At 33.9% G+C, this 26,097-nt stretch overlaps 1 protein-coding gene across 1 annotated transcript; it reads right to left on the reverse strand.

Annotated features, from left to right (window-relative positions):
- Nucleotides 1-13,473: 13,473 nt before the first annotated feature.
- On the reverse strand, nucleotides 13,474-25,272 carry LOC113500287. Its single transcript, XM_026881010.1, has 5 exons — nucleotides 25,188-25,272; nucleotides 20,482-20,640; nucleotides 19,624-19,788; nucleotides 14,136-14,238; nucleotides 13,474-13,659 (listed from the first exon to the last, which is right to left on the reverse strand). The coding sequence occupies exons 1-5, from the start codon at nucleotides 25,190-25,192 to the stop codon at nucleotides 13,474-13,476; spliced, it is 618 nt and encodes a 205-aa protein (XP_026736811.1). The 5' UTR covers nucleotides 25,193-25,272.
- Between the last annotated feature and the right edge of the window lie 825 nt (nucleotides 25,273-26,097).

The following is a 26,097-nucleotide window of genomic DNA, read 5'->3' on the forward strand; positions in this document are numbered from 1 at the left end:
ATAAAATCCAAGTTTTTAGAGTTAAACTATTGAAACACAATTTTCGTTAAGTAAGTTGTGAAGTTTTATGAAATTTGAAACTTTGGTTAAGTATTACTACACCCTGTACAGGCTTAAAAATAATACGAAAAAATTACACGTGGATTTTTTATTTTTTTCTTTATTATGAAATTAATCAGTAAAACTATGGAGTTTACGTTAATACAAGTTATAACTGCTTTATCTGACCTTATTTTTCGGGTTCCGTATCCAAAAAGTTAAAACAGGCTGTGACTCTTGAACTCAAACAGATGATGTATTTTAGTTGCCGCTATAACATTAAATACTAAAAAATAATATCGACGTTAAGTAATAGTTGAGAAGGTCATAAATTTGATGGGTGAACAATTTTGGTAGCAAATTAGTTTTCCTTTATACTATTTATATTATTTTATTTATACTATATTATTTATAAGAAACCGTTAGAGTCGTGAGCCTGACTCGCACTTAATCAATTTAATTCTAGGTTGACACAGTTTAAATTACTCCTACACGTTACTTTATAATAAAAGAAAATCAGAAACTTAGCTTAGCTTTCTGAAATCCATAATAAACCGGAAAATATAATTTCATTTACTATAAACACAATTTACTCATTAAATAACCCTTGGTATAATTAATTAAGATTTAATTCGTCTAACTAACATACAAATACGTTGGCTGACGTGAATCTACGTGAGTTCACGTGTACGTGGTGACGTAGTGTTTATTTAACGGATTGTGTTTTACGTAAACATGCAAATCCTAGGATATTTTTATGTTGTTTCTGCTTATTTATACGTATATTCGTATTTTTGGCTTAAATGTAATAGGTTTTTCTGTATACATTTTGATTAATACTTTTAAATCTTGTTTACGTGAAAGGATTTTCATGACTTTAAAATCTAAATGGTTTTTTTAACGGAAACTTGCATAGTATTCGTAAAATACGTGTTATTTTTAACATTATAATATGTTTTTGTATTGAGTCACCTACTCAATACATAAAAATATTATAATGTTAAAAATAACTTAACTTAAAATCAACTTTTCTTTTCAACCTTTTTTCAAAATTCGTGGTTCTAAACCACCTCTAGCCATAATTTTTCCTTATCTTTTGGGCAGCGAATAATCCTCCGTTAAGAGAACTGTACATTTTTTAAGCGATCAACAAATCGATCAAATTTTTACTACTTCATAGACTTAGATTTGGACAAATAATCCAGTACCAACTTAAGGCCAACATTTCTTACTGACATCATGAAATACAAATGCCAACATTGGCCCAACCAACCAACAACCAACTGGCACTTGCTACCAACACTGGCGAACAAACTGAACATCAGGAGCTAAATTCAATTCGTATTATCTGTTCCCCCATTGACAGCTGACGAGTTTTCTATCGGACAGGGGTAGCCAACAGACCAAACTCCCGCAAAACGTCCGACATTCAGTAAATCAAACAGTCTGTTGTATTCACTGAAATGTGTTAACCATTAAAACTATAAAATGTTTGATTTAAACATTTGTTTGATTGTTTACGCAGATGGTTTCTAACTTAATTTAAAAATACATCTACATCCTTATAAAAAAACAGATGATGATACCTAGGAATTTTATCACGGGGTTTCACAAACATTCAAGTTACATGCACAAAGACACCCAGACTCAGAACAACCATTCATGGATCACACAAATGCTTCACGCACAATGGGTTTGGTGTGGTTCAAGTTAAACAATATTCTACAGACTTTGTGACCACAGGTCAAATTATAAGCATTTAAAATTTCACTCAATAATCCACAAATCAACCTCATGCAGCAATTTAAGAGATTAAGCAAAATTAGAAAACAGCTTCTCATTTTTTTATTATCTCATAGAAGAGAAAACCAGTCCAAACCCTAGCCAAATCAATTGCTTATTAATTAGCCCAATAGGGGTGTGCTATCTGCTGATACTAACTTGACATTTAGGGAGGACAGCATGTGGTCCATCGATTGAGGAACAACAACGAATAAATTAATCAAAATTGCCAATAAATTAAGAATAATATCTGTTAGGGCGACATTTCAAGGCAGCCCCATAGGTGTACTGATTAAGCTATCTAGAACTTCATTTAATTAATGGCAGAAAAAAGGTATATTTACTAGAGGTAAAACCACTGGACTGCCAAGAGTCTCGAGTTCGATCCCAGAGCAACGTACCGACTTAATGATCTGTGCGTTTTAGAAAAAAATACTCATCACAGATTCCTTGTTCCTTCTTTACTTGCTTCCCAACCTCACCTACAGAAAACTTATGTCACATAACTTTTCACTATCTCATTATCTTCATTATCTTTTTTTCATGCATCCAGCTTTCAGATAGACCAAAATAACGTAATCTTTCCTTAGCCATAAAAGCAAATATAATCCATTTTCATGAGAGTCAAACTAGTGCGAGATTAAGTCGCGGGTTTTGTACATATAGGCAAAGGAAAAAAATAGTCACCCATCAAAATTTATGACCGTACCAACTGTTGTTTATTATCATTATTTTTTTCTATAGATAAAGGCAACAGCTATGTATTATCTGAAACTTTCTCATCTGCACACAGAAGTCACAATGCGAGAGGTCAAATAACAAACGGTAGGACAAACCCCGAATTTTTTGTAAAAGGGTTCCGTTTCTGGCGCGGAACCCTAAAAAATCTCATACTTGAGACGGATTTGCTTCGGCGGGCAACGGAAAAACAATACTAAATTGACTTTACTTAGCATTCCATTATTTTTACAAACACGTTACGAAAATGGATGTGATATAGATAAGTACGAAGATACATGTGCCTAAAGGATATTCGTCGGAATCAAATAAATTCACTTAAGATTATGTTCCTACGCTTATTTTTATATGATTTTATGAAATAAAGATGTATCTGAAATTGTTACGCAATTACATTCGCTTCGTATTAACGTTTTGGCGAATTTATTTTTTCTTTTATCTTGTTAAATGTGCAAGTAGAAATGTAACGTATTTATAGTTACTGTTGACCCGGCCGACGGAGCACTCAAAAAAATGTTATCATCATCATCATCAGCCTGTCGCGGTCCACTGCTGGACATAGGCCTCTCCAAGTGCTCGCCACTGAGATCGATTTTCGGCTTCTCGCATCCAGCTCCTGCCAGCCGAGCAAATGTTATGCTTGGAGCAAAATGTTCAGTGCAAAGATAGATAATAGCCAATGATCGAACTTATTTAAATGCATTATTTCATAAATATCCTTCATCGGATCAAATTTCGAAGGAGTGAAATAATTAACTTTATGACACAAGAAGTTGATGTATATGTGTGTGTTCGATTTTTCGTTTGTTAATCAGTATTCTCCAAACAACAAAAAAACAGCACCGAAATCAAAATTTTAAAATTCTTTAGCTCATTACGTGCAAGTATTCTAAGCCACTTTCCTCGAAGAAACTTTATCCAGAAGTTTGATATTAACAAGAGTGTATTATTGTCCAACTTAAGACCGACAAACAGACATTTCATTCTTCTATTAAATATCAAAACAATACAAGGCTCTTGAAAACTAAGATAATATTACCTTTGGACAAGATAGAAGCAATTTTAAAGTTACAAACATGTTATTGGTTTCAATAACGTCATAATATGAAAAAAAGAGTGAACTATCGTAAGGTGGAGGCAAACTGAGCAATACAATGAAAATAATGGTAACATATTTTTGTAGAATGCACAAATAGCCGTGGTTGAGGTTGACACGCCAAATGAAGCGTTACGATCCCCACGTAGGGCTAGCTTTTGTGTGATCCTTTTGTGAGGAATGGTTTGTTTTGAGTCTGGGTATCTTTGTGCATGTGAGTTGAATGTTTGTGAAACCCCCCCCGACACAATGGCTAAACACTTAAGTACTTACGGTAGTTTTTTGTTAAAAAAATAATTCACTTTTTTATGTTAAATTCGCTTTTTCTCCATCATGACATCCAGACTCAAGATAGGCATGTATGGATCACACAAACGCTTTTATTACACGGATATCGAACCCGCGACAAGTCACGCTGTGAGAGTTGACTGGTGACCTCAACTATAAGGCTACTCGTGCAGACTATTCTAATTTATGGCATCAGTCTGTCTCTACCTTTATATGGGTTATGACAATCTAAACTAAGAAATATCAATAAAAGTCTGTTGCACGCAATCGGAAGATATTGCGAAATTGAACTAAACTTGTTGTATATAGGATCTGTTTTCAACTACCCTGTTATTTTTTGCTACGATCATAATGGGAAATTAAATATGTTTAGCCGTAGGTTGAAAAAATTGTATGTAAATAAAATGTTTCGTTTTGTCGCGTTGTAAATAGTACTAGCACTGTTCTTTATTTATAGGGTGCCAAAGAAATCAACATTGGTTCGAAAGCAGGTAGCGCGTCAGGTTATTAGAAAAATGTTAAAACAGCAACTAGTACATTTCGAATTAAAAAATTGAAATTATTCTAAAAATTATCAACTTGACAACTCGATGCAGATTTCTGGGACACCCTGTATAGTGATTTTGATTCTATTTAAAGCTTTCTCTCATCTGCTAAAATCGATGAGTTTTTTACAACTTAATGCATACATATCTATGAAATATCTACACGAAATGATCAATTACCTTGATCGCCCTTTCATCAGCCATATTAAATACCACTTCATTTTAAAAGCAGAGGAATACACCATCCAACACACTGAGTTTAATATTCCTGTGACGTCATCCAGAATTCATTACACCAGATTTTGTGGGCACATCGTCACAATAATGAACCACTTGTTACGTGACACACAGTACTTTAAAACGGACAGCAAAGAAAAAATCATTGGCAGCACCTTGACCTAAAATAGGATTAAAGAGTAGGACAAATAAAAATAGTGACTTGTCTTCTTTGAGAACAATAGATTTAAAGTAGTTTGTTTTTTTGGCATTGGCATCACCTTGACCAAAATTAGTCCTTCTTTGGGCATATGCCTCTTATAAATGTTATCATCTTTGCCTACTTTTGGACAGATCACAATAAATATTTTATCGAATCGTTCGTCAGCCGCGGCGTCGGCTCATGATTAAGGATTTCGAGTTGATTCTGTTAGTTTTCGGGCAAAAACTTAAGCATTTTGTTTCACTATGCTATGGTTTTCCATGCTAGATGGCCTCATCAGCTTCTGTGCTACTCGTTACCAGAGTAGCTGGTATCATTTCATTCTACGTCCATCTTATGGTTAACAATATATTTAAAATCAATCTATCTTGCCTTTTTTCCCAGCAATGTTTCTGTAAAACGATTTTCTGTATTCTTTAAAATAGTCTCACACTTGGGAAATTATTATAAGATATTAAATGTTTGAAGTTTAAAACTTTAGTTGAGATTCATTCTTCATGCATTTTCAAATATTTGCAGAAAGCTCTCGGTGTCAGAAGTAATTTCATAGAATATTTAAAGAGTTAACCTTTTAGACTGCACTTGAGTCTTAAGAATACTTTTTAAACTAGAAGATTTGATATAAAAATACAGTACTTCAGTTGTCAAGTGATCTTGTTGATCCATCACTGTTCTCTAAACTGATCGAAAGACAACTTTCAAATTGAAATGATCTAATTCGTAGTTTGTACTAACTGTTTTTCTTAATTTGTGGAGTCTCTTGTCGGTCCAATTCAGTGAGATCTTGGACTTGTATAGTCACAAGTTCTATTGCTACAATGGCAGGAAGTAAGACTGGAAGATGACTAAAGAAGATCCTAAATAAAGAACCTTCCAAAGGTTCGGAGTGTTTTCCACACTTTTCCTCATATTGGTATCAATACAATCCACTCCGCTCCACTTCTGCAAGCTCCACATAGAAAAAATATTCCCAGTAAATTTCCAAGTTCGTTGAACAAGCCATCTATATGTAACTACCATGAAACAATACAAGGGTTAGCGCGGTACTGGACGCGCCGCTGCCACAGCGTATCGCTAAATACAGTTCACAAAAAAACACAAAACAAGCAAAATAAAATGAAACAACTGAAACGTCCTTTGAAGCAAAAAATAGTCTCTTTTCGCTAAAGCTTTTTAAAACGTTTATAATTTTGAAATTTCACGTAAACTTTTATATAAATGTGCTCAAAGTCAAACAGTATATTGTAAAAGAAAAACTCTGTCAAAGTAGAGACCTTCCTTTTTTTAACTCGGTTTCAAATAAAGCAGTCAAGTGCGATTTCAAACGATGACACGGGGTTCCTTACAATTTTTTGAAAAAGGTTCTAAAATAATGACCACTCAATTTTTTTGCCGTAGCTGTGTTATAGCGGTGGCAGAAATACGTCATCTGTAAAAAAAATATCTGCCTAACTATCACGGTTCATGAGATACAATCTGGAGATGGACAAACGGCCTTAGCAAAAGGGTTTAAGGAACCCTAGAAATAAAAGAAAAATACTGTTTTTTTATTCAATCAATCAAAATTCATTCATTCAAATTAGGCTACTCAGTAGCACTTTTTGAAGGTCAGATTACATTGGACAGCACCCAGTTTCGCCCACCCATCACCACTTCCTAAGTGCTTTTTCGAGAGAAGAAACGGCGCAACAAACTCCCCAGCAGCACGCTGTCATTTTAAACAGTTAACAAATAGAAATTTTGACTTCATTAAATACTTTTTCAAAAATATTAAGCTACATTATTAAAATTAATTTATTAAGCGAAGCCGCGAACAAAAACTATAGCGTAAACTTGAAACTCACAATTATAATATTCTATCCAATCTTCAAAAAAATCTTTAAATCTCTTTCGTTATTTCATAAACGTGATTGCAGTTTGATAGCAATCTGTATTGATGTTGTCGAACGCTGTTTAAAGTTTGTAATATTATTCGCGTCACGTTTGACGAAGCCTTAATATGTATTAGCTTCCGAAGTTTTGAAACTTAGATGATGGGAAGTGCCTGAGGTAATAGATTCTTACTGAACGACTTTTTACGAGGAGCAGAGGAATGGCCGATTTGATAAAAGTATCTGTCCTTTTTTTGGGTTCCGTAGCTAAAAATGGAACGATATTATCGAGGCACTGCTGACTGTTCGTTGGTATCCAGTTTGTATCTCATAAACTGAAAATTAGACAGATGAAAATGAGAAATAAAGACCAATTATTTTTAACACTCTTAGTAGAGTCCTCGTTGTTATGATGAGGTAACCATAGAAATAAAGTTTGAAATAGGTCTCCGAACGATCTCCCACCAAAATTCTATGAAGCTGACGCAGATCTATCACTCATCACCATCCTAGAGTTTTCCCAACTATGACGAGGTCGACTTCCAGACTATCTGGATGCAGCTAAGTACCAGTGTTTCACAAGCAGCGACTGCATATCTGACAGAGAGAATCGACTTCACTTTAAAACCAAACACTAAACTCTTCAAAGTGTAGTAGATTCTATTCCAACTAAAAAAAACCATACAAAATAATAAATTAATATTGAATATCTACAAACCCAGATTGTCCCAAATTCCAACTAACAAAAAACAACAAATACCATCAGCAAAACAGAACAAAACAAGCATAGTTCAACACTTAATCCAATATACAAGCTACAACATTTTTATGCCGACGCTCCTCGCATATTAACCACGGGCCATGATACAAACATTATTATGAATCCCACGCAATACGTTGCACACGACTATTTTTATTCTTTTTACAATTTTTCCAATACTGTACCCTTTATGAGAACGTAGGAAATCTAATAAACTAGTTTTTGTTTGTCTGTATTTGTGTTTTTGATTTACAGTCGTATTTTAAATGAAACAATTTGTGGCCTTTAAGAATAGTGTTTTTAACAATACGGTGTTAGACACATTTTTAAGGGTTGTCGCGTTTTAAGAATTGTGTCGTATGTTAATATGGTGTTGGATACATTTAAAGTTTTTCTCTATCCAAATACGTTAAACTTTATTAATTTAGCAACGGTTTGCTGATTCGTATTTTTTTGGGATTTCCCGACTAGTTTCGGAATCAACGAATCATTCAAAAATCGTAAAACCCTCGTTTCTATATAGCACTCTATCAAATTTTATCAAAATTGGACCACCCGTTTTTATAATTGTAAATAGCATTGTTATCAAGTTTGAAACTACACTGAATTTCAGACTGCTAGCTTATCAGGAAGTGCCTCAAAATTGAGTTGCAAAAATCCAACCGGAACGATAAACAAGCAAGGAAAGTGAGTGTATAAAACGGGGGTCAAAGATTGTTAAATTGTTTATGTGACAAATAGATTTCTGGATACCCATCCATAAATTTAGTTGTCACCCAGCCGTTTTTCTTTAGCCTATGGTCGCGAGTTTCAATACGAATGATGAAAAACTAATTATTATCGATAATTCAAGTCATCTTTACTCGCAACGCAATGTGTGAGTGCGATTGTTTATAAAATATTTTATTTGTGTGAGTGTGATACACAATTGCATAATAACGAGGGTTACCCACACATACCGCCGCGAGCAAAGATGACTTGAATGGTTACAAATAAATAAAAATGAAAGAGGTTAGTGGTTCAGCGGTATACAAATACGTTTTGATATCGAGTGTCGCACTTCACAGGAAAATGGGAAAACGGTAATAGCTGTATTATATTACATTGATAACAGCTGCTTGATACACAGCTATCCACAATACAGTAATCATTTTTAGAGTTCGGAAACTAATGGCTTAAAATGACTAACTGGTAGCATTTTCTATCCATCTGTCCATCCGTCTATCCATCTGTATCATATAAACCATGATAGCTAGACTGTAAAAATAAAATAAAGGTGTGCTAGTTTATTTGTGTGTGTTAGTTTATTTAGATATTTTCCGTCACCGTTTATAAAGAGAGAGATTATTTGATAATACGCACATGAATTCGAAAGGATATTAGCACGTGCCGGGATTTGCACCTACGACTTTTGACTCAGCAATCGACAGGTTCTACCTCAGCGCTATTACTGACTATGATACCTGCCTTTCCTTAAAAAGGAAAACCATTGCAAAATTATCATCACTGCAAACGTAAATAATTCTTATATTTATATTGACATGCAATCTACACATTCACAAGCGATTTTGCGATGTTTGAACTGATGAAAACCCAGCAAAAAACTCAAACCGAAATAAAATGGTGACTTTTAAATGTGCGACGTATTTATTCAACTGTATTTTTTTATCTCTGGAATTTTCTTCTTTTAAAACTAAAAGTCGAGGGCAATAATTTTACTCTTTATAGTATCTTTCATAATCATGATTCATTATTAAATGATACCACGGTTTACTCACGCGTAATTATCGGGAGTGCCCGTCTAGTTTCGGACTCGGAGTTCTTAATGATGAGCTGGCACAGCGGCATCAGCTCATGATGCATCTTTTGAAAAGGTATTAACAGTATGAACCCACAAGGAGGTTTATTGTAAAATATTAAAAGATGCTTTTGCAGTTCGTTATTTGCTGGATTTCAAAAAAAGCCTTTCGAATTATATACTAAGAATTTTATTTATCTTTGAAATTGAAACGAAAACTGTTTTGAAATGTAATCGCGGTTGGGCAATTGATTTTAAAATCCCAGACACAACCAATACTTACGCTCATCTCACATACGAGTATGTTGGTCTTAAGTGGGAATCGAACCAACTACCTCCGGTTTAGCCATCAGGGCCATTTAACACTCCACCGACAGGACTTATGTAACAAAACAAATGAAATACAAATTTCTCATCGTCAGTCGAGCAGGTGGACAAAAAAGTTTTTAAATAAACGCATTTTATGCGCATTTGTCATTTTCCTGAAAGTATTAGAATTGTAATTATTACTCTGTGACCTTTGAAACTTTTCCGTTTTCCTGAAAAAAGGTGTTGGATTACCTCAAGATGCTGTAATTTCCTTCTTGGATTTAAGTTTTGAGTATTAGATAATTTTATCCAACTGTGCCTGATTTTTAGGATTCTGTACCTAAGGGCTAAAACGGAACCCTAATACTATATTATTTCTGTTGTTGCTGTAATAATAAATATTAAAATTTGAGGTCAGGGTTGCATAATAAATAAGATTTTTCCTTCTTCAGCTTTTTCGTACGGAAACCTCAGTGGCGATTCAGACTCGCAATTTACCGGTTTCTTTTAAAGTAGTTTATTAGTCAATATTTACTTCTAGATTATTATTTAAGAGAGACATTAAAGACCTTATGTTCCCATATATCATTTATTTCAACCTTTTGCATAGAATAACAAATAAAAACCCCAACTTGGAACCACTTCAAAATATCAACATTTCAAACATAATCTTATTTTCTTTTAACCTCAAAAACAGTGCCCATTTCGATATCTTAATGTGAAGCTATGGCAGATTGACAACGTCAAGACAAGCCAACGGTGTCTCAAGATAACATACGACACGCGGAATATATCCCTGAAGATTCATTTCTGTAACTATCATGTATTTCTTTTACCCGTGTATTCACTTGATATATTTTCATTTATAAAAGAATATATGTTCTGGAAGTCACGTGAATAGGGGACATGTAATGTTGTCAATCAATGTTTGAGTCATGACATGTGTATTATTTAAAGAAAACAGTTAAGCGCGAGTATGACTTTGAATACTGTTGGTTCCGTACAAACAGGCTAAATGATAACATTTTTTTTAACTACACTACTCGTAGTTTACTACGATAATTTTATAATAGGGAATCTTAATCTTGTTTTCAGGTAATAAAACAATGGATTTTCACTTTCCCAATTTCCGAAAAAGGTCACTTTCAAATTAGATAAGACAAAAAAAAGACACGAATTAAAAAAAAATACATTTAATTGTGAAAAAAATATTTACAAAACGTCAATAAATCACAGTAAGAGTATTTACAATAACATTAATTACGAAATATTCTATTCGAAATATTAATTAATTAAATAATAACATTTTAATATATAGAATACGGTTCAGATATCTTCAAGGTAAAAGAGAATTGAAGTTTTAAAATGAGAACTATTGCCTTCGCGAGAGGGAGATGCCGCTATGCGTATTATATTCTATCTCGCTTCCGCAAGCCCAGCTATACATCTCTAAGTAAGAGAAAAGCGCATAGGTACTATTATAAGTATCTAATATTGTTTGTCAAAAATGAAAGCTAAAAAAAATGTATTTCTACTTTCACGCTGTTTAATCAGACATGTTGTTGAGAACTATATGTATTATGAAATATTAAAATGTAACCCAGAGCGCAGAATATTTTCTATTAAGTAGCTACCTAACATTATAGTATCGAAAAACAACAATAAGTTATATCATACATATTAACTAAGATAAAAAGAGTTTTAACACTAATCACACATTACATACACATAATAGCTTGGATATATTATAATATATATATCAAGAAAAAATAATAATTAAGAAAATAGAAATTATGAACCAATTATTTTTGAGAATATTTAGATAGAATCTGTTTATGTCGTGCTATCGTAAATTAAAACAAAAAATTTCAGACCAGTCTTCAAAAAATAAATACATAGAATGTTATTAAAAACACTTATATCTATGAATTAAAACTACAAACTCCACTAAGGCCCGTTCTTCCAAAAACCTTTGAGTATGAATAAGGCAAACACTAAAACTAAAGTAGTGTCAAATCCGCCACCAGTTAAATAGAATAAAAAGATTTTTGTACAAGTTATTTAAAAGATTATCGTTTTTTTAAATAGAAAAATTCTACAAAAATACAAATAACTTAGGAACCCCGAGAATGGTAATCGTCGTTTTCTTAAAGTAAGTCTAAAAGTAAAATTACTACAGTTGTGAAAGTATGACAACGCATTACACTTCGTAAAATGGCGCCTAGCGCGTCAGATAATGGTACAGTATAAGCCCGTTTTATCGATATTTGCAAAGAAATACAAATGATGCTATGAAAAATAATTAAAACTTCGAAATTATTATTTTCGTTTTAAAGTTTGGTATGCAATATTCTAATAGGCATTCGTTTCAGAAGTTTGTCTCATTTATACTCAAAAGTTAAGTTCTAAGCTAAAAATTACACTAAAATTGAGATTCCAGATATATTTGTTCCACGTTATAAACCCGTAGTTTTTCCAAAACGTAAATATAAAGACATCATTAGCCCCTCGTACCCATTGAACAAGCATTCTCTTTTGTTTAACATCATCTTTCAGTCAAACAATGGATTCTTAGAATAATACGAAGCAAGAAATGTTGATGTTTTCATCGGCTACTGTTCGAAAAAATTATATCTATGATTTGAATGAATTTTATTTTAAATTTTGGTGTGTTTATAAAATAATAATATGTTTATTCATTCGCTTGAGCAGCTCTTTTAACGAATTCGAGACACTGACTTGAAATATTCTCGACAGTATTATCTGTATTTTATTTGCGAAATACATTGTTGGTAGGGGAAAAAATGTATGTTCGAAAAACAAAATTACGTTTTTGACAGGTACATTATACCTGCAAAAATCATTTTATTTGAAAACAAAAAAGCATGCATCCTTCTCATTTTAATTTATGAGTATAGATGGAATTTTACCTCAGAAATCATTTTTATATATATATGCATTTAAACCATCACACCTGTATTCTTCGAATAGGCAGAGGTGTATTTCTGCATACACTAAATGAACAGCGAAATCCACAATATATATTTTAGTTCCTTGTGTAGGTAATCATTAACAAATCCCAGACTGCTACTAAGAGTTTTCTTATCGAAAAACCTAATAACACTGTCCAAATGGAATCAATTCTAAGATAATTAAGATCCATTGCAGCCAAATGAAAACAAAACTTGAATCGTTTGATGAATTATTTTCAATATTTTTTGCCTGATTCGAAAACGGTGATGCTTTTAGTTTATATCCTCACTGACAACAGCTGCTTAACGTACCATAAAATATGATGGGTCATAATTGTTTTAAATTATTATTACTCAATTATGTGGATTTTTTATGAGTAGGTAACTACAGCTGCTTATTGCCTACCAATGTTTTACAAGACGCCGAAATGGTCAGCGCAGAATCTCTAACGCATGTTCTCAAATATCCATGGAAGCATATACAATATTTTTGTGAGTAGACGAGTGTTCTTAATCATTTAAGTCCGTCAGATAATTTAAAACTGCTTTACGTAACGATTCCGCAAAATTCATACACTGAAATGACGTCACGCGTATGCTTAGCTCACTGTAATGCCGGCATAATATTTTTTTTAATGCTTGTTCCTGAGTATACAAGGTCATTTACTGGCATCCGAACTGACCACAAAATGTTTTGCACAAGACACATAGTTTCCGCCTTGTATGACCTCAAAATTTAAGCCAATTCCCCAAAACAAACCAGACGTCGTCCAATTTAAAAACAGTCAGCGTGAAATCCAAACCAGATCGTACAAAATCTATAGTTTCCAAAGCACTTATCCGTAGTACTGGGGTCCGTGGTACAATTGGTCGAGTCTCCTATCGATCAGCACCAGGTTTGCCGTTTTCGGAGGGTACCCGTGGTGATAGATCCACTTCTTCCCCGAATCCTTCGATTCCTTCTGGTGATGGCCGACTCCGTGCTTTCCGTGCCTGTCGTGCCCCGCTGCAGCTTTGTGGCCCTGGAGACAAGGTGGGTTGATTATAGATGAAGAGTAACGTCAGTAGTTTTGTCGTGATACCACGGTTTCATCCAGTTGGAGAGGTTTTTGAATTGGTGATATATTTGAATAAGACAGTGTGGGATGAAAGAAATGTTTATTAGATTATTTTTGGAACTACGCCGTCGCCGTCGTCTTCTTAATGTTTAACAGACGTCAAATAAATTATGTATCGTATTTCTTAAATTCTAGAATATTGTATATTATTTGACTTTAAGTTTAAATAATAGTCTAGTTCACATCATTTTAAGTAATATGAGAACTCTCAGTGGTAACCCAATTAATAATATTAAATCCTGCCTTAGTTCACAACTGTAAAACTGAACGTCACAAAAACCTGGTTCTTTAAAGATTTTATCCACAAAAACTACACGATGACATCAAGTCGAGAACAATGAATATAAGCGTTGTGCAGTTAAGCTTAAGGTTCAATTTACCTTTGACAAGTGCAGGTGTCCGCCTTTCTCAAAATGACCGGGATTCGCCTTTGGCGTGCTCCTCGTGGCCCGCTTTATAGTCTCCGTTCTTGAAATGTCCTCCCTTTAACAGAAAAAGAACAAATTGAGAACAAACAAGCTGTGGTAAAAAATAAAAAGATCTGGTCAAATGCCAGTCGAACTTGTGATACGGAAAGTTTCCTATAATATTCTTACTATTTGCGAAGTCGCACTGAAAAAAAACGAAATTGCGCAAAAACATGGTCACACATAATTTAGATTATACAATTTTCACAGGTTGTTGTACAAATAGTCTAGGATAAGCAACGAATTGTACGATAGTAAATTGCAATAGAAGTCATCATTGTGTATCGTATTCATAGGTGCATCAGATACAGCCTGGTGGCAAAAGGATAGAAACCGAGCCTTAGCAATAAGGACCTTTTGATCTTTCCATTAGGAAACCCTTAAAAAGTATTAAAAAATAGAAGAACATTTTAATGAAATCCTATATAACTTACTACGTTAACTTTTAATAGAAATACTTGTAACTAGATCTGAGAACTGCTTAGCCAAGTGACACGATGACAACTCGTCACAAAGAAAATAGGGATTGTGAAAATAAACAATCGTCGTTTTAAATTAAACTATTCAAGAACAATATTTGAAATAACACCTAAGTTTCACAATGAGGAGCTCGTGGTTCAGCTATAAATGCATAAGTGGATCGATAACGGGTTAAGCTGCTCTGGACGCGGTTGGTCAGATAGGCAGTCGCTCCTTGTAAAACACTGGTTGACCTTACTGGAAGCCGACCTTCCAGTCAAACCAGATTCAGCTTATCTTTGATTTTTCAACATAGTTGGAAAAAAGGCTAGGATGATGATGATGATTACGATATAGCGTTTGAAAAATCCGCGTTAAGTTATAAATATGGAGTTTCTTGGCGGTTCTTCTCCATAAGAATGACCTTTTGGAACCGTGCAACTAGAGTCATTATTGTAAAGTTTTAAAAGTGCCTGGAAAACGGCCCATTTGAAATAAAAACTTGATTTTGATTTTGAATAAACGTGGGAATGGAGAGCTATGTGTGAGTGAAATACGGGATGACGGAACACGGGATAAAGGAAGAACATGAAAAGACATGATCAGTTTGAAATGTGCACTTTAGTAGGACCAACCGTATATCCCTTATGAAACATTTACAATTACTAAATTATTTCGATTCTGATTTCGAACTGATGCAAAGGAAAATAACGAAACCGGATCCATTTAAATGCATCTACGGTAATACTGTAATGATTGCAAAAAGCACCAAAGAAATTCGTGTCGGAAACTTATTTATTTCAACCTGCACTATGCAATCTAAAGCAACCGATGCAGCTTGCAATGTTCAAATGGATTCACAAATCGTGATGTTCTACCTCCATTTTTTGCAGTTTCGAAAATGAGACTGTTTTCGTTAACATCAATTTGCTATTTAATTTTAAATTATTTATGAATCCATTCAAAACAGTATAAATTCAGCAGAGTAAGGATCTTTGCACACGAAGACACCCAACTCTCTCACTCGACGACTTTAAACCCAAGCGATAAAGGAATCGAAAAAAAATGGATATTGGTCTAGTGGTTAGTGACCTTGACTGCTATACCAGAGGTCGTGGGTTCGATTTTCTCCCAGGACAATGTAATGAGTACGATCGGCATTACTGTATCTGGTTGTAATTTATCGGTATTACGCATTTTTTTAGAAATATATTTAAAGTAGATATGTTTATCAGTTGTCCAGTACTCATAATACAAGCTTTGTTTATTCTGAGACTAGATGGCGCTATGTGAAAGTTGTCGAATTATAAAATTTCGATAAATTTTTGCTGATAGATGCGTGGAGGCTAAAACCATCGGGTACTGGAGTCTTGTGTGGCCTTCTGTGCAAAAAACCTTACACTCTTAGCTCAAATATATTTGTAGAGTGTTTTATAATAATATACAGACTTCAGTTCTGTCGTAACATGATAAAAGCTTAGAGTACGATTATGCTAATATTTCAGTATGATAACTAGTAGATATTTATACAAATATGAGAGAAGTGTTTACTTAAACTTGTTTAGTTGGTATTAGCATAAAACAAAACTATATTCATAATATTTATTTAGCTTGAAAACAGTCTGTTTGTCTAATCACAGATTTACTTACAAGATAAAATAAAAAAGGCCTCCATAGATTTTTATCAAACACGACTAGTGAGTGTTCTACTCGTACATAATTCATGTTAAATACAAATAAACAGGCTGTCTATCTAGACAGTCAAACAGATAGACACATAACTTCAAACACCCTTCTTTTTGCGTTGCCCTCTTTTGGGTGACTTGTCAATTTAAAATATTGAACTCGAAAAATCTAACTAGTCAACAGGCTGGCATTTAACAATTGAAATCGGCCTAAAGAAAGCAAACGTAGAAGCAAACGTGTAATTCAATTACCTGTAGGAGAACAGGCAAAAAAGTGCTAGCAGAAAAATACCCTCCCATTAAGTTAAATCATATTTAAAAGACCTAGGTAGGTCCGTAGTTTTCCCGTTCACCGGTAGTTAACTTAACTCCAACAACAAGGCATGCAAATGAAAGTAACTTAACTACAATAAGATTAAACTAACTGTTTAACTAATCCCAGCTGTAACGCAGTTAGTTACTGCTCTTTGTAATAAAACTACTAATTGCAGTTTATATTTCACTTAATAAAAGGTTTAATGGCGGTATACTTTGTTTCCATAACGGTTTATTGTTTTGAGTAGTTATAGTTTTTTTTACTTATTATTAAGCCGTTTGTATGATAGTCACTAGCCCGTATCTCATGAATTTAATAGCTGTTATTGATATTTTCATGGATATGAAAAATACTCCAAAATTTAAGGTTTTAACGAGCCTCATCTTGATTGCCAAAGTTTAGAAATGGCAACCCTGTTAGATACAGTCGTTGAGTATCGTATACATGCATCGGCGCATGATACTTTGGGGGCAGATTAAAATGTATTGTCCTTCTGCAAGTCCTATTTCGACCACTTTATTTAACGACACCGCGAGTGTTCCAGTCGGAGAGATTGTATACACTCGCCATCCCCAAACTATTTCCAGATCATACAAAACCTTATTTCTCTTGCATCTAACTCTTTGACTTTTGTCCTTGACTTCAACCCGCGCCGATGACACGTTTTGGGGATAATATGTCGGATCCCCACAGATTAAAAACACCCCGGGCCGTTATCCAGAGTCACGGGATCGCTCACGCATGCTTTACGCAACTCTGGCAAGCCTAGTCTAGCCTAGTCCTTTTGGACTCATTGAGGAGTTTCTTAAGACCCCTTACGAAATGTAACCTAACTCCGAACCTTACTTATGAAAACCACTTGAGAACAAGAACAAAAATCCTATCCTTCAAATAAACAACTGGAAACATAACAAATTAAACTTTTTAATTTATGCAGCAATCAATACTGTTTTTTCAATTTAATCAGTCGTCAAAGGTCGTCATTGCGCAAGAGTTCCGAATAATTGAAAGGAAAAAATGTTACACTTTCTTACCACCAGATCATCGGACCTTGTAAAACTAGGCCGTCGCAAAAACAAATTTGCATAAAACCTTGAATTGTTGTGACAAAAGACTAAATAAAGTGACTTTAGCCTAGATATTAGTAAAATTGATTTTAGTTTCATAATATTTAATTTTGATTGCACGGATTGCCGATTGGGAGATCACTGGTTCTGTTCAACCCAGGATGAATGAATGATGAATCATTGTGTGCTGAGCACGATCGATGAATGTTCAGCATGATGGAGTGGATTTGTTGATAAGGTGAAAAATGAAAACACTTGTAACCACGTGTTTTCATTTTTAGTCTTTTAATTAAATAACGACTACCTCATTAAGGATTTTCATTCCGAAGTAGAAAACGAATCATTCCAATAGTCTCAATAATAAAATCTTGTTAACTATGGTTTCAATCTTTCAAAATGAAATAGATCTATTTAATGCAAGCCAACACCCAAAATTCGACTCAATCAATTGTAGACCAGACTTTCTCAATCGAGACCGCAGTCACGCTACTTTTGAAACTCAGTCACGAACTGTATCATCATCTAGTCTAATATTGACACATGATTTCAGTAAGGTCGTTGCACCTGTTTTTTATCAGCTGACAAGTTGATGACATCTGCCAGTTTCAACATTTTGGTTTAAATGATCGGTTTTTTTGTTTATCTTCAGTTAGTGTTTTGTAAAGCCATTTTACGGATTTTAAAGAAGTTTTAGTTCTTCGAGAAATAAATACGTCAATTATTTTTGTACGAAACCAGACAGATAGAAATCTTCTTTGCCAAAATAAAAAAGGAAAAATAAAATTTCATTGGATTGTGGGAAAAATTATTTTGATTGACTTTTAGTTATTAGGCAAAAAAGAATGAAGATCGGCCAATCAACTGTTTACTAAATGAAAAACGAGCAACAAAAAAAAAACTAAAATCATGGTCAGGGTTAAAAAAACCTCTGAATAACGCATCAATTACGGTATACTCGGTTCATATTTCTCGATATTTCTTGGAACCTCAAACACGTATCAAATCTGATTTGAATAAAGGTCGCCCTTTATCTAAGCCTAATAAGCCATATTGCGTTACCTGCCCGTCAAATAAATTTACCTGTAAATTGATTAGAAACCTTCAAATCGCGAAACTATTACCAAACCCGAACTCTCTGGCTTACAGGGAAATCGTATTAAATTGTTGATTTAAGGGTAATTAAGGGATCGATTTAGAAGATGAAATGTTTTTGAGTTTTGTTAATAATATTCGATATTTGTGACTTATAATTGGTTTTGCACATGTTTGCGCATTTCGTATCTAAATAGGTGCGTAATAATTTGATTTGTTAATTATATTGTGAGCTTTAATAGATTATGAGGTAATTTCTGATAGGACTCGATTCGAACTAGCAACCCAGCACATGAATAAAGTAAATAAACTACTAGGTCATCCAAACACGTCATTCTTATCCTCTTTTTTTGTATTTGACTAAATCTTATAAAATAAGTCAAAACATTCGAATATAATAATTAATAAACATGGTACACAAAATGCAAGGAATAGTATAAGATCCCACCATGAAATGACCTTTACGGCCCTGGTTAACGGTTTAAGGTATTTAATTACAAATGACAGTTTTTTTAGTCAACTCATTTGCTATTTATTTATTGGCATTTTCAATTTTAAAAACCCGAACATACTTTTCACAGTGATGGATTGCCATGAGTCAGACCGATGCAAGTCGTTCTAAGGTAAGACTTTAGACCAGGAAGGAACACACGGGTGGATTACCTATCCAAAAAAAAGTAGATGGTATTCGAATTCAATGTTTTTATCTAGTCATTTCAGACTTCCATCGTCGGTAGCACCCATGCGATCATATAGACAACTACAAATGCTAATAACATTACCTTGGCGTGACCGTGCTCCTCATTATATCCTCCATGCTTTTCTTCTTCACCGGAGTCGCCTTCTTCTTCGAAAAATTCCACATTTTTCTCGTACTCCTCCTTCTTATGGATGTCGTGACTGCCTTTGGTGCTATGGCCCTTTGAATGCTTGCCCGACTCTTCATACTAAAAACGATACGGTGTGTTTAATTAAGCAGGTATAGTTAGAGCCTTCATTTCCCACAGATTTGAAAGATTATAACCTAGAGATATAAGGAATCTGTTGTACACGGTCTTGGTTACGTACCTACAGACCGAATTTTTTAGATAAATGCTGTAAAAAATGCAATGACTAAAAAATTCATGATGTTATTTTTCTGCTTGCCATTATCCATATTTGACTTTGTATATTTTCCGGGATCATTTAGTTAGTTTCGATTCAATAGTGTTAATTCATCAGTTGAAGCGGTAGCTATAGTCATTTTTTTATATAACGACTGCCACCAGTAAAGAATTTAATCCTTGTGTCGAGGGAGGTTCTACAAACATATAATTTACATGCACAAAGACACCCAGACTCGGAACAAGCATTCGTGAATCACACAAATGCTTGTCCTACGCGGGGATCGAACCCGCGACACGTCGCGAACAGTGGGTTTGGTGTGGTGACGTCAACCACTCGGCTATCCGTCAAATTTGTAGTTTAATTGCTCTTCGAATTCAAAACAGTAATTTTAAACTACATTTATTAGTGTGTCTTGGCGTAGTTAGCATAATACTTCTTTCAACTTCGGAGAAAAACGACTTCAGCAGTAAGAAATTCAAACCTTGTATCCTGGGCTGTTTCATAAACATTCAAGTCACTTGCAAGTCCGTTACCTTAGCATGTTTCTTTCCATGTTCCTCGTGGTGGTGTGCTCCGTAGTGTCCTGACTCCTCCTCGTGGTTCTTCTCGACGCCTCCGTGGTCATCATACTTACCCAAATGGTCTTCTTTGTCGTGGTGACCCTTAGCGGATTTTGTCTCTTTGTGTACGCCCTAGAAATTTAAAACTGTATTAGTAAACTTTCTGAATTAGAAATTAGTCCATGTTGTACTGTTGAAAATTGTTTATGCTGATCAAAATACTTTAATGCACGAAAAAATGAGTTTGTAGTAATTTTTGGTACTTCAAGTACAATTAAATTAATATAAATATACAAAAACTGCTTAAAAGCAGATAGACGATTGTGTAAATCAAATTGTATCTGATTAAATTTTCACTTTTCTCCAAAAATATTCTAAACATGTCTGAGTAGATTTAAAACATTTGTTATACAAATATAAGTCACTTTTTACTCATTCTAATTCTGTTATTTATAAACAAAGTACAACAAATAATAATAACATTTACACCAATAAAGGTTATCAATTATTTCTATACATTATTATCTTTATACACAGGTTTACTATATTCTTAAATACACTTTACTCTATAATATACTTATTACTAAGTTTAGTCAATAATATGTCAATTTTATGTCGGTCTAGGGAAAATAAATAAACCACGCACAGGATTCGAATCTGCGACTACTGACCAAACGTAACGTAGCTCCAACCTTCAATACACATTCATTCTAAACATTTATCTGCGTAAATACCAAAATTCGATTAGTTGTGGATTTCTTTTAAGATTTTTTAGATATGGTTGTTCAATTGTTTTTCCTTGCCAAATCTTCGGTATTAATATTTGATAAGAACTATCTATAGTTATTTGTAGTCTACATACCACTGGGCAAGTTTAAACATGTTTAGAAATGCATAGGGTTATTTTGACTTCAAAATTACATAAATATTTTTATTCCGAAGACCAAAATCTTGTCGTCACCTTATTCTGCGAAAAACACAATCTATATTTTCTCCCTTAACAAATCGATCAAATCAATTCTAATCTTACAGTCTAAAACAATTATTAAAAACATCATTCTCGTAAGTAACCCGTCCTATAGTAAGAAATGTTTTGTCAAAACATATTTTAGAAATGTATGTAAACAATGCCTTAGGACAATAGTGATGCCGTACTCATAACAATTTTGTCGGTTGTTTGATAACATTGGTACTGAATGGCAGATTAAAGCATTCGTCATAGTTTCGTAACAAATACTTTATAAATTCTAGTCCTAGACAACCCTGGGATCAGATAAACTGGTCATGACCACTTTGGTTGTATGACCAGGAAACTTCGAACCAATTAGGGCGCTTATATTGAAATCGGAAAAGTATTTTTGCGTCGATTTGAACGATAAGGTGTTTGTTGCTATGAGAATATTGTGTGTTACTAAGTCAATTTGTTGATGCTAGAGAACCAGACGCGCAGACACTCTATCTGAATCTCGTCTATATAGGGTTGTCATCTAATTTATTTATTTACTTTTTATGAACATACAATTTTATAAAAAAAAAATTAAAAAGATACAACATTTGAATGTGGCAATGTACTGCTTATTTCCAAACGAATTTTTCTTTTAGTAGATCACTGAATTTGAGTAATCTAAAAGGTTTTTTATATAAAGTCTAGGCTAACATTTTATAAAGGTAAAGTTTTTAACAATGTAGGTTTCGATTTCAGGATCTTCCGAAACCGATTTATAATATTCTTTTACTAATAAAAATTCATATTATTAGTGAGGGGCAGAGGGTATTTTTCAACCCGAAAAAGTGGGGACTCTCAACATGTGTGTAACAAAGATAAGAAGTTTTTAAGTCCGTTTGTGTAAGGGATTTTTTTGTTTAGAATACATTTCCTTTAATGGATGTTGAATGGAAAAAAAATGTGTGTTGAGTGCAATCCCGAGTAATCGCTAAAATAATAACTAGAGGGTGTTTCATATAGACCTACGAAAGTTGTGAATTATTTATATTTAGATATTTGTTGCTTCAATACACAAAAATCCCTGTTAAATGTGTTTGATGAAATATAAATGATATGCATAATGTTATATAGTAAGTTGGGCGAGGTTGATTAATTATTATATGATGCAACGGTTTACTCACGCGTATTTATCGGGATTGCCCGACTGCTTTCGGTCCCAACCGGCGTCCTTAAGCTGACTCGCCGCCATATCAGCTGATGACTAAATGGTGGTAAATATGCGTGACTAAACTGTTGCATCGTTTAATAAAGATAATATGCATAATGATTTCTTAAGTATTTTTTGACCAGAATAAAAATAACCAACATCCTGTGGTATTTTGATAGAAAATGGAAATTATTGCAATTTTTCTGAATGTTTTTTTGCATTTTTTCATTTCAAAACTTCGGTTAGCGCAAAGATAAATTGCCTTTGTTTTTGTGACTATTATATACTAAATCTTTATAAATACAATCCAATGTTTGTTTGTATTGTACTAAACTTTTCTTAAACGGCTGAACTGTCTCATATATTTCTACCATATACATATTTAGATACCTAAAAATTTGTTTACGTTGAACTATCCGTATCTTTTAAATTAAAACCATTTTTTATCTAGCACTCTGTGTTCCACTGCTGGGCAAAGGCCTATCCCAAATTCTTGTACGATTCTCAGACCTTGGTCACTTGGAACCAGCCCTCGCGGTTAGCGTTTAAATCGTCTCACCAAAAAACCGCTCTCTCTTATACAATAATCCACAGTTAGTTGGACAAAAAAATAACTGTTATTATTTAAACTAGCATCCTGATCAATTTTAACCATAGGGTATTTGACCAAAAAAATATATTTAGTCCGTCAGACAGATTTCAAAAAATATTTGCCACGTATTTTTTTTATCTCGTTAACAAAAAATGAAATGGATACGGTGATTCAAAATCTCATGTGACGTCACTTACTAGTAAGCTTTGTACCGACAAGTGACTTTAACAGTCCCATTTTCCATACGCTTCACAATCTTTGATGAGTTTTTTCTTGGTTCTTTATTTATATATGTGATACTTTTTAGAACACACTTTACTTTTTATCTATCTTATAGAATATCTCATCATTGCCTAGCCTTTTCCCAACTATGTTGGGGTCGGCTACCAGTCTAACCGCATCCAGCTAAGTACCATTGTTTTACAAGGAGCGACTGCCTATCTGTCCTCCTCAACCCAGTTACCTGGGCAACACGATACCCTTGGTTAGACTGGCTGTCAGACTTTTTCAAGCTTCTGACTACCTGTAACGACTGTCAAAGATGTAGGAATAACAGCCGGGACCCACAATTTAACGTGCCTTCCGAAACACGGGAAACATATCTTATACAATATCTGACATACTAATTATATTTTCTTAGTCAATAACCCAATTAAAAAGTCGAACCGACGGTACGCGCTCCAGAATATTTTAACAATATAATTTTGAATATACATTCTATACAATTTAAACACATTTTTCCTTTTTGACTTAGATAGGTTACTGCAATAGTTACGAATACATAACATAGTCCTTTATTAACTCAGTTAAATCACAGCTAAACGTCTCATTAACTAACATACGACCTTCTACGATCAACCAGTATAACTTGACCCATCCGAAGTTTATGCGAATTATTTCTACCTACGTAAAAATATGCAAAAAAATATATTTACGTAGCTCTTGACATTTCTTAAAATATTATTACTTGTGGATTATAATTGTTAATTAAATAGGTAGTTTCTCAACCTATACTTTGCTCAAAACGTTTTTTAAGCTAAATGAAATGAAATAAAATAATTTTATTTCACCACCTCTTTGAAAGTCCAGACAATGTAAAACTTCAGAGGGATCAAGTTACACTGGTCGTTCTGTTTTAAGTACGCTGTTAGAACATAACCATTATACACATGACTTACGTCGACAAAAAGATAGTACCAGGGTTTAGCCTTCATCACCTTCCAGTTTGGATTAGGTAATTGCTTTTTCTTTACATCCTTAAATTCATTCTTCGAGCCCTTTAGTTGATCAAAAATATGATTCCATCACTTTTGTGTTTATTTCGTTTTTATTTTTACTTTTTATTTCTTCTATTTTTGTTTTAAAGAAATAACTCCCGCTCTTAGGGATTTAATTCTTATTTCGCGGGCACAGACAATAAACTCACATGCTCAATGCACACTCAGAACAAGAACGTGGGTCACATAAATGCTTGTCTTACGCGGGTATTGAACCCGTGACACTTCGCGAAAATTTGGTCACTCGGCCATCCGTGCAGTCAAGTCAACCCAAAATACCAAATTTCGATCTTAGCTTTTGCCTATTTATCGTGCCCGTTGCTATGAAGCTTTTTCCTGATACTCGCTAATTGACCTTACCTATAAATGTGTCTAAAATACCTCAGATACGAGTGTTTTATACTGAGATATTTTTTGTATCTACTTAGAATCATTTCATTCATTATGACCCCATGGCCATGACCTAATCTAACACCTACCGAGAGATTTTTTTTCCATTTGCTTTATTTTTCTCTAAAAAAAGAAATGTTTAAAAACACTTTGTAAAATATCTGTTAAAGCATAAAAAATGTCCCTGAAACTCTACTACTTCGTCAATTGATAATGATCTCTATATCATTAAATTTAAAGTGTAGTTTTAAGTAATATATGTTTTACCTCATAAGCCTTTTTGCCTTCTTCGCTGTGTTCTTCTTCGTGTTCAGAGAAATGTTGTCTTCCGCCACCTGAAAATATAGTTTTGCTTTTTAATCCAATAATGACTTCATAGCCTTGCGGTTCTATGATGAATTTGCATGCATGAGGTACAGGTTCGATCCTAAAGCAGTCAAGTTCTATAGCGATTTTTTCAGTTTTTAAATAGGCTCCCTTGGTTTTCTAAGACGCTGCAGACAAACGGCAAAGATAAAAATTGGGAAGAAACCTAGATTCCAAATATTGGAATCTGAAATCGCCAATGCGCAGTGAGCTAGCGTGGTGATCGATACCCAAACCTTCTTTATGTAAGATGAGGGTTATGCCTAGCAGTAGGTCGAATTTAGGCTGGTTATTATGAGAACATAATTGCAATTAGACAAAATTAGATTCAGCGCGGATTTTTTTTCAAAATAATTGCATATTAATTGCATCTCTTCCATTAGATTGAGTTCTTGTTTAGATTTGCAACATTTTTCGGGTGACGTCATGAACACTGTTTGTCTGATAAAATGTTAAACCAATCTATCTAGATTATTTGATTACACTGCTGGACAAATTAACGAAGCTAGAACTTTATTTCTGTTTCTCGTATTTATGTTTTTATTTTAAATGTAGCTGTTGCCCGCGGCCTCTATCCCACGGGAAAATAAAATCGGCATAAAACTATCCTATGTGTTAATGACCTGGTTATAAACTGTGGTGTATCAGGTATCATATACATGTACGGTGTATCAGGTTTCGTCTAAATCCGGTGGTATTTGCGTGAAAGAGTAACAAACATCCACACATACAAACTTTCGCTAAACTTTTTCGTAATATTATTAGGAAATTAGCTGTTGCCGCGACTTCGTCCCCGTGGGTAGAAGATATA

This window comes from Trichoplusia ni, chromosome 13 (assembly GCF_003590095.1).
Source record: "Trichoplusia ni isolate ovarian cell line Hi5 chromosome 13, tn1, whole genome shotgun sequence".
In the NCBI taxonomy this organism is placed as follows: domain Eukaryota; kingdom Metazoa; phylum Arthropoda; class Insecta; order Lepidoptera; family Noctuidae; genus Trichoplusia; species Trichoplusia ni.